The sequence below is a fragment of the Aegilops tauschii genome, chromosome 4 (assembly GCF_002575655.3).
Source record: "Aegilops tauschii subsp. strangulata cultivar AL8/78 chromosome 4, Aet v6.0, whole genome shotgun sequence".
NCBI classification, from domain to species: Eukaryota; Viridiplantae; Streptophyta; class Magnoliopsida; order Poales; family Poaceae; genus Aegilops; species Aegilops tauschii.
In genome coordinates, this window is record NC_053038.3 from 193,920,766 (window position 1) to 193,931,449 (window position 10,684).

Sequence of the window (10,684 nt, forward strand, 5' to 3'; positions counted from 1 at the left end):
GTTGTACAGTTCCACCACATCTATAGTCAGATGAACTGAACAAAATAGCCCCTAAATACTATGGAGGAGGAGGAGCTTTCTACTACTTCCGGCAGCCTCTCCTCTGCCGAGCGCGCTCGGTAAGAGGTAGAGGAGGAGGAGCCTACCGACGATGATGCGGAGCTGTAACGCCCACGATGCGGCTATATCTCCCACGTGTCGAGGCGCGACTTAGAGGCATAACCGCATAGTGGTTTTGTCGCAAGAAGGGTCATGTTCACACAATCCCATGTAATGAACAAGAATGGGATAAAGAGTTGGCTTACAATCGCCACTTCACACAATACATAAATATAATTCATACATCATCCAAAATACACACATATAGACCGACTACGGTCAAAATCCAGATGAAAATAAGATAACCCCAAATGCTAGATCCCCGATCGTCCCAACTGGGCTCCACTACTGATCATCAGGAAAAGACACATAGTAACGACCACGTTCCTCATCGAACTCCCACTTGAGATCAATCCCATCATCTGCACTGGCATCGTCGGCACCTGCAACTGTTTTGGTAGAATCTGTGAGTCACGAGGACTCAGCAATCTCACACCCGCGAGATCAAAACTATTTAAGCTTATAGGGGAGGATGGTGTAATTAGGTGGAGCTGCAGCGGAAATAAGCATATATGGTGGCTAACATACGCAAAAGAGAGCGAGAAGAGAAGCAACGGAACAGACGTCATCTAGCAATGACCAAGAAGTGATCCTGAACTCCTACTTACGTCATTCATAACTCAGGCCGTGTTCACTTCCCGGACTCCACCGAGAAGAGACCATCACGGCTACACACACACAGTTGATGCATTTTAATTGGGTCAAGTGACAAGTTCTCTACAACCGGACATTAACAAATTCCCATCTGCCTCATAACCGCGGGCACGGCTTTCGAAAGATAAATACCCTGCAGGGGTGTCCCAACTTAGCCCATCATAAGCTCTCACGGTCAACGAAGGATAAACCTTCTCCCGGAAAGACCCGATCAGTCTCGGAATCCCGGTTTACAAGACATTTCGACAATGGTAAAACAAGACCAGCAAAGCCGCCCGAATGTGCCGACAAATCCCGATAGGAGCTGCACATATCTCGTTCTCAGGGCACACCGGATTTTCCAAGCTTCCGATAGGCCAGACCAGAGTTGCCCCTGGTGGCCACCGGCGACTGACAGGTTGGACCAATACTCAGAGGAGCACTGGCCTGGGGGTTTAAATAAAGATGACCCTCGGGCTCTAGAAAACCCGGGGGAAAAAGGCTTAGGTCGCAAATGGTAAAACCAAGGTTGGGCCTTGCTGGAGGAGTTTTATTCAAGGCGAACTGTCAAGGGGGTCCCATAAATCACCCGACCGCGTAAGGAACGCAAACTCAAGGAACATAATACCGGTAAGACAGAAACTAGGGCGGCAAGAGTGGAACAAAACACCAGGCATAAGGCCGAGCCTTCCAACCTTTACCAAAATATATTGATGCATTAATTAAATAAGTGATATTGTGATATCCCAACATATCCATGTTCCGACATGGAACAAACTTCAACTTCACCTGCAACTAGCAACGCTATAAGAAGGGCTGAGCAAAAGCGGTAACTTAGCCAAACAACGGTTTGCTAGGAAAGTATGGTTAGAGGCTGACATGGCAATATGGGAGACATGATATAGCAAGTGATAGGTAGCGCAGCATGGCAATAGAGCGAACAACTAGCAAAGCAAAGATAGAAGTGATTTCGAGGGGTGGTCATCTTGCCTGCAAGGTTCTCAGAGTTGTCGAAAGCTTGATCCTCGTAAGCGTACTCAACAGGTTCCTCATTCACGAACTCGTCTCCCGGCTCTACCCAAGACAAGAACACAAACAAACGGAACCACAATCAATCACGAGAAATGCACGAGCAACATGATGCAAAACATGTATGATATGCGATGCATATGCGTGCTCTTGAAGGAAAATGATGAACAAGGCAGTAACATGGCAAACCAAGCATTCCACTGGAAAGATGAGATGATTTCGGTCGAAATCGATATAAAGATCACCGGAAACGGATGCACGGTTTGCAAATGGCAAGCAAAACAAGAATGACACGAATCTGCGATTAACAGCAAGATAGCACTTAAAATGCAACAAGTAACAGTGCTACAGCACTCCAACATAGCAACAAATCATATGGCAGTAATCTACAGGAGATGCTTGACAAAAGATGAACACTGAGCTACGGCTAGTTCACAACATAACAAGCTCAAACAAGCATGGCAAAAGTGCAAAAGATAACAGGTTCACAGACTTGGAGAAATTACTGGACATGGCAGAAAACAGCATCAGGTAGCAATGTTCAGAGCACGAAAACAACATGCTACAGGAACATAACATGGCAAAACAAGGCATGGCAGTATTCTACTAAATGCATATGACAAAAGTCCCTTACTGACTATAAGCCAAAAAGGACCAGAAGGTATGATGGCAAGCAAGTAAACATAGCAAGTTTCGTTATCAGGTTTCAGACTTAGCAGAAAACAGAGCATGGCAGAAATAATAATATGAAGGCATGTTTGTGAGCTTGATGCACTTACCACAAAGCAATACATGACAAAACAAGCATACCTACAGCAAGATGGCATGTTTATAAAGCTATCCATGGCAAGAAAAAAAACATAGCATGTATGGAACAACTACAACAAGCTTGGCAAAATTGCATATCATGTTAAGAATCTGCCAGAAATATTTTATAGCAAAAGTAGAGCAAGATTGAGTCATGCTACGGTACTCCATAATTGCAAACAAGGGCAGGAATGGATCAATTACAACAATAGCTACAAAACATCCTTACTGAATATCTCTAAAATATGCATGGATCTCTCTGTAGCATCAAGTTTACATGGGAACAAAATAACAGCAGACAAAGACTTAGAGAAATCACTAAGACCCTGAAATCAGAAACATTACGGAGCCTAGTTTGCATGCTTGTGATAGTCACCACAGAGATCACAAAAATACATGGCATACACCACTGGAGAGATAGCATGGCATACAACAAAACACATGTAGAGCCCATGCCCATAAGATGCACAGATTTAATGATACAAAAATGACAAATCTCCAAGTTCTGCTAAGAACCAGCAGATAACAGCAACTAGCACTCTTGCAAAAGAGATTTGGGCATCAAGATGACCTCTAATGAACATGGTGCAATTGAACAAAATGTAGAGCATCACGATACGAACAATTTGACATATTACACGCGCGAAACGGAGCTATATGCAGAGAGTTATGCACTGTTGAACATGGGCACTTATCATAACAGAAAAAGACAGGGAAAAAACGGGATCGGGAAAAAGTCAACCGCTACAGTACCCGATCCAGATCGAGGGAGAGAGCTCGGGCTCGGGCGACGCTCGCCGGCGTGGAGGAGGGCGCGGCGGCCGGAGGAGATGGCGGGGCCGGCGCGGGAGGAGGAGGACGGCGCGGGTCGCCGGAGGGAGAGGACGGCCGGCGGGGCTCGGGCTCCCGGTGGACGGCGCGGCGGCGGAGCAGTGCGCGGACGCCGGGGCCGGCGATGGCGGCGGCGGCCGGCGGCGGCGAGCGCGGAGGCGGGGCACGGCGAGGCAGGCGCGGGCGCGGAGGAGGCGTCGGGCCGCGGGGGCCGCGGATGGGCCGGCGGGCCGCGGCGGTGCGGGGCGCGGTGGCATGCCACGTGGTGGCGGCGGTGGAGGTGGACGCGTCCGACTCCGCCCGGACGTGTCCGGCGGCGGAGAGGGACGAGGGTTAGGGTTTGGACTGTGTTCGTTTTCGGGAGGGGATGCTCTTATATAGCTAGAGGGAGCTAGGAGAGTCCAAATGAGGTGCGGTTTTCGCCCACACGATCGTGATCGAACGACCTACAGCATGGAAGAGAGCTTGGTGGGTTTTGGGCTGGTTTTTAGGGGGGTTTTGCTGCACACACAAATGGACTTTGCGGATGCCCGGTTAACCGTTGGAGTACCAAACGACCTCCAAATGGAACGAAACTTGACCGGTGGTCTACCGGTGGTATACCAAGGCCACTTGACAAGCCTCGGTCCATTCCGAGAATGTTTGACACCCGCTCACGAAAGAAAACAAGAAGGGTCCACCGGAGGAGATGGGAGCGCCGGATTGCAAAACGGACAACGGGGAAAATGCTCGGATGCATGAGACGAAAACGTATGCAAATGCAATGCACATGATGACATGATATGAAATGCATGACATGAACAAAATACAAAACAAAAAACAAAACCCGACCACGGAGGGAATATCATAACACATAGCCAAAAATGGCAAGAGTCGGAGTTACAAATATGGAAAGTTACACCCGGGGTGTTACAGGAGCATCCGACGATCATCCCCAATTGAAAGGATCGATACGGTCGACTAGAGGGGGGTGAATAGGGGACTACAAATTTTACTCTTTCTTGTCAATTTTAAGGCTTAGCGGATAAAAAGGGTTCACTAGATATGCAACTAGGTGAACACAACCTATATGACAAGCAAGCTCTAAGCTAAATATGCTAGGCAACAAACTAATTAGCAAGCCAACAAGCATACAAGGCTAAGTAAAGTGCGGGAAAGGATTAACCACAAGTGAGACGAGGACGCGGATTTTATCCCGAAGTTCACTCTTCCTTGGGGAAGAGCTACTCTCCGTTTGGAGCGGTGCCGGAGCCAAAGCTTGCGGAACGCCACCGAAGGCTCACCGTAACCTCCTTCGAGTCACCCCCAACGGATGAGCCTCGAATCACTCGGGGTTGGTCTTGAAGGCGACCACCACACCTTTACAAACTTCTCCGGAGCACACCACAAGCAAGGAAGCTTCCGGAGGAACCTCTAACTGCCTAGGAGCCCAAGCTCCAAGAGTAACAAGTCATGGTGGATGAATGTTGCGGGGAACGCGATTTGGTTTGGTCAAAGTGTAGATCGGGTCTTGCTCTCCCAATCCCCAAAGTTTCAACAAGATTGGGTGGAGGGATTGAGAGTAGTGAGCAAAATGGGGTGTAGCAATGGAGGAGCTCAACAAGACATTAGGGTTGAGGGATGGAGGAGGAAGAAGGGGGCTTATATAGTGTTCTTGGCCGGGAGGGGATTTCTGCCTGTTGGACCCCGTGCGCATGGGCCAAGTCAGACCCGTGCGCACGGGGTGTCCAGTGAGTTTCGAGGTATCCCGTGCGCACGGGGGTTAGAGACCCCGTGCGCACGGGGTGTCCCGAAATATTCTGACTACCCCGTGCGCACGGGGGTCAGAGACCCCGTGCACATGGGGTGTCCAGAAGATTTCTGATGAAACATCACAGGACACCACGGCAAAGCACACAATAAGTGGGATATCTGAGGAGGTGTAGGAGGGTTGGTGTATCTGTCTTGGAGGCATTCCCACACGACACTAACTCCACGAAGACCCCTCTTGATAGTGCGGTTTTACCTACGACTCAAATCGAACCAAAACGAAAAACCTTCGAGTCGCCGGTAACCACGCCTTTGATCTTTTTGGACTGGGGGGTCGCACACCTCCATCAATGGACACCTTGGAACCAAAGTCCTGAGGTAAACTTTAGCAACCAACATTAGTTCCACTAACCACATTGTCATCACACCAAAATATAATCTAAGTGATACTTGCACTTTCAATCTCCCCCTTTTTGGTGCATTGATGACAATATGGTTAGGACATGGCATACAGGATACAACTTAAGTAAACAGCCATGCGACAATAGTTGATCAAAGGAGCTCCCCCTATATATGTGCAAGGAAAAAAATGCTTGATTATGCATCAAGCACACACATATGAGGCTCCCCCTAGATCCACATTGTCAAGGCATGCGATCAACATAATAAAACCCAACACGGTGCCTAGATCACATGCAAGTGTGGTGAGCAGAAAACGTGAGACTAACCTATAGAAGCTTGATCATACTCCACAAGATATATCAACATAAGCATAGATAAATTCCATAAAGTAGATAGTCTCTCACATAGACTAGGTAGCTCACGACCACACCACGAAAGCAAGTAAATAAGAGTATCTCAAGCCAAATAAACACAACCAAAACAAACGAGGCCTTGAGATCTCACCCAACTGAAACCAACTGCAAACGCCCCTAATAGAACACTTCTCCCCCTTTGTCATCAAGACAACAAAAAGGGAAAAGGCGATGCTAACGAAACTCTAGACAAGAGGAGGTGCGCTCGAAGCATCATCATCATCATCAAAGTGCCATCCCTCCAAGGGAAAAGAACGAGCTGTGGCCACACTGTTGTTGTCCTCGGACCCTGGACCAACCTCCTCACCAGCTGCAGCACGCTCAGCCTTCTTCTGACGCCTCACCAGCTTGCCCTTGTTGATCTCCTTGACCTGACGGCGCTGAATGGACTGACACATTTTGAACATGTTGCTCACGGTCTTCAGAAGAGACTTCTTCTCCTCTCTGGTGAAACTGGCATCAGTAGCAACCTGCTTCCCTTTGCTACGCGGAATCCGCACATAGGATGAACATCCCTCAGTGTAGGTAGCACGATCCTCAGGCCTGGGGTTGCGCCCCTTCTTGGGAGGCACATATGGTGGAGGAGCAGCCGGAAGCCAGTTGGCATCACGCTTCAGAAAGGAGGTGCGGTACTTGGCAATGTACCTGGCGGGACAGACAGACTCAATCAAAGCTTGGATGAACGGAACATAGATGCATGACTTGTTCTCCTGAACACACTGCCTGATCTCAAAGAACATGAAGTCCAGAACATCCACTTTCTTCTTGTCATGAAGGTAGACAAAGATGTCCAACATGGAGCTCCTCAGATTGTGAGAGTCCCCGGTCTTAGGATTAAGCGTGTACCTAAGAATGTGACGCATAGTATCATAGGTTGGTTTCAAATGTTTGATAGAACCGGTGGTGAAGGCCTTGGCTGGCTTGTAAGCAAAAGCAATCTCATCCTTGTCTCTACCTGTCTCCCGAGCACGGCCATACTCAGGATGCTCCTCAGCAAAGAACCGATACGGAATGATGTCAGAGAACTTGGCCATGGAGGCCTCACACTCATATGTGCCAGACATCCAAGTCATAGTGCGAGCCTCATCACTGTGGAAGTATACGGTGGCAAAGAACTGCATCACAAGATCTTCACTGTACGGATGGTGGAAGGCGACGAACAAGATCAAGCCAAGCCTCCCAAGAGCATTATACACACCGGGATAGATATGATCATTGTCTCGAAGAGCCTCCACATTGATTTGCTTGTGGGGGGCAAACTTGTTTTTCTTGGTCATGATCAGCTCAGAGAACACACGGTGTTGAAAATCACTCTTGAATCTTGGATCAACCCCTGCATCAGTGTTTGGCACATAGGGGAAATCCTGCCTGCGAGCCCAAAGCTCTGGCTTGGTCCACTTAGAGAGAGGTAGATTCTTGACATTCCGACCTCCTGGGAGCAGATGTTCCTCTCCTTCCTCCTCATCAACATCATCAGCAGAATCATCCTCATCTTCTATCTCTGCATCTGCGGGGTTCTCATAGTGAGCATCTTCCTGCGAATCATACTCCTCTTCTGAATCCTCGGAGGCTTCAATCACTGGCTGCTTGGAGGCAGCACGGCGAACACGGCCCAGCTCAGAGCCCTGACCAATTCTTTCGGACGGCTGACGAAGAGCCAAAGTGAATTCCCTGGAACCTGCCTTGGTGCGCTTGCGACGGAGCTCGGACCTCTTGTCAGCAGAGTCTGAAACACAACAGCAACAAAACACAACAAACACGAGAGACACAAAATAAGTACAAGTGCTCGAGAAGCTGGCGAGGAATGGAAGACAGAGAAGAAACAGGACTGGCACCATTGTGTACCCCGTGCACACAGGGGTCTGACCACCGTGGACACGGGGGTCCCGTGCGCACGGTACAAGGCCCGTGGACACGGGGTTCGCCCAGCGGCAACCACTTCCAGATCGAGATCCGGGAGTGAGTGCGGCAGGGAGAACCGCCACAGTAATGCCCATCTGATTCTAGTCTATCACAAGGGAACGACTGGCCTAGACTAGTAGAGGAGGAAACCCTAGACTAATAAGGATCCAAGGAGGAAAAAGAAGGACAAGGGGAGGGGGATACCAGAGGAGCACCCCATCCCGGGAGATCTCCACGGAGCAGCAAAGTCCCACGGCACACGGAGGAGCACCGGCGACAAGGAGGCGATGGCGGCGGCCTGGAGGCGATCTAGGGCGTGGAGGGGGCGACTGGGTGGGAAAAAACCCAAACCCCCCCCCCCACATCCCACCTCTTCAGGGCCAGAAACCGCAGACCCCGTGCGCACGGGCTAAAGGCCCCGTGCGCCCGGTACAAGGGCCGTGGGCACGGGGTCCCCATCCGCACGGTACAAGGGCCGTGGGCACGGTGTATCCAGAGGATTTTGACAGGAAGAAGCTTGTTGGGTTATGGCTGAATGCAAATTCTTACCAAGACCCCAAAGAGCATTTCCGCCTCACTTCTGAACACGTCGCAGAAGAAATCCAACACTACTAGAAAGGAGTATGTGTAGCACTTGCACTGGAAGAGAATCGAGAAACACACACACACCGAAACACGAACACAAGGACAAGAAGAACCACACAAAAAAAGAAAAAAAGATCCAACCTCCAACGGAGGGCGGTGGCCGAAGCCACCATGTTTGAGTTTGTTTGGTATGGCACCGCGAAGATATGAACCTTGGGCCCAAGACCAATACTCATCTTTGAAGCACAAATGCCATCTTCAAATGGCTAATGTGAAAGATTTTGTTCAATTTATGCACTAGTAGGATAAGATAGCTCATTAGTTGAGCTAGCTCCCCCTACTTAGGTGCCTACATCTAAAACAAGATACTAGTAGAGTATGTGTGTGTATGCAAGAACCTCAATCCAAGTTACTTATATCCACGATATTCAGCTCATGCCTTAACTCGCGGAATCTTGCTTCATCAAGTGGCTTGGTGAAAATGTCGGCAAGTTGCTTCTCGTTGTTGACATGGAATAAATCAATGTCTCCCTTGGCCACATGATCTCGAATGAAGTGATGACGAATCTCAATATGTTTGGTTCGGCTATGTTGCACTGGATTGTCGGCGATCTTGATTGCACTTTCATTGTCACAAAATAGAGGCACTTTGTCACATTTGACACCATAATCCATCAAAGTTTGCCTCATCCATAATAATTGTGCACAACAACTTCCTGCGGCAATGTACTCGGCCTCAGCGGTTGAAAGGGACACACAATTCTGCTTCTTTGAAGACCAACTTACCAATGACCTCCCTAGGAATTGACATGACCCGGAAGTGGACTTGCGGTCTACCTTGTCTCCGGCCCAATCCGAATCCGAATATCCCAATAACTTGAAAGTTGCTCCTTTGGGATACCAAAGGCCCAAGTTTGGGGTATGAACCAAATATCGAAGGATTCTTTTCACTGCCGAAAAATGGCTCTCCTTGGGAGCGGATTGAAATCTTGCACACATACACACACTCAACATAATATCCGGCCTAGATGCACAAAGGTAAAGCAAAGAACCGATCATAGAGCGATATACCTTTTGATCCACATCTTTACCATTGGGATCAAGATTAAGTTGGCCATTTGTGGGCATGGGCGTCTTCATGGGCTTGACATCTTGCATTTTGAACCTCTTGAGCATGTCTTGAATATAAAGTGCTTGGTTGATGAAGGTTCCTCCTCTCAATTGCTTCACTTGAAATACGAGGAAAAACTTCAACTCTCCCATCATGCTCATAGCAAATTCCTTGGTCATAAGATTCTCAAACTCAACGTTAATAGCATGGTTAGTGGAACCAAAAATAATATCATCAACATATATTTGGCACACAAACAATTCTCCTTTTACCCTCTTCGTGAAGAGAGTAGAATCTATTAACCCGATCTGGAACCCCTTCTCGCTTAAGAACACCGTAAGGTGATCGTACCAAGCACGAGGTGCTTGTTTAAGTCCATAGAGCGCCTTATGGAGTTCATAAACGTGAGAGGGGTGATCGGGATCTTCGAAACCGGGAGGTTGTTTGACATACACCAACTCCTTAAGAGGACCATTAAGAAATGCACTCTTCACATCCATTTGATACAATTTAAAATCATGATGTGAAGCATATGCAAGCAAGATAAGAATGGACTCAAGACGGGCAACGGGGGCAAAGGTTTCACCGAAGTCCAAACCTTCAACTTGGGTGAACCCTTGTGCCACTAACCTTGCCTTGTTTCTAGTGACTTGTCCATGCTCATCTTGTTCGTTCTTAAAGATCCACTTTGTTCCAATGACATTATGATGTTCTTTGGGTCTCTTCACAAGAGTCCATACTTTGTTGCGGGTGAAGTTGTTGAGTTCTTCATGCATGGCATTTACCCAATCCGGGTCGTCAAGTGCATCTTCAACCTTAAGGGGCTCAACACAAGAGACAAACGAGTGATGTTCACAAAAGTTTGCCAAACGTCTATGAGTAGTTACCCCTTTGTTGATACTTCCATAAATGTTGTCGGTGAGATGTTGAAGATGCTTTAACTTGGCGGCCGCTTTTTGCACTTTGAGGGTAAGCTCTTCTTCACTTGGTTTTGAACTTGTGGAAGAAGCTTGGCCTTGGGAATGCTTTAGCCTTGGAGACACCCTTCTCTTCACAACCTCTA

General features: G+C 48.4%; 1 protein-coding gene across 1 annotated transcript; it reads right to left on the minus strand.

Annotated features, from left to right (window-relative positions):
- Positions 1 to 8,378: 8,378 nt before the first annotated feature.
- LOC141021488 (secreted RxLR effector protein 161-like) lies at positions 8,379 to 9,668 on the minus strand. Its single transcript, XM_073497352.1, has one exon. The coding sequence runs from the start codon at positions 9,666 to 9,668 to the stop codon at positions 8,910 to 8,912; it is 759 nt and encodes a 252-aa protein (XP_073353453.1). The 3' UTR covers positions 8,379 to 8,909.
- Positions 9,669 to 10,684: the final 1,016 nt, after the last annotated feature.

Excerpts from the sequence above, each read along its gene's own strand:
- LOC141021488 (XM_073497352.1), bottom strand. The coding sequence starts at position 9,668 with ATGCAAGATGTCAAGCCCATGAAGACGCCCATGCCCACAAATGGCCAA.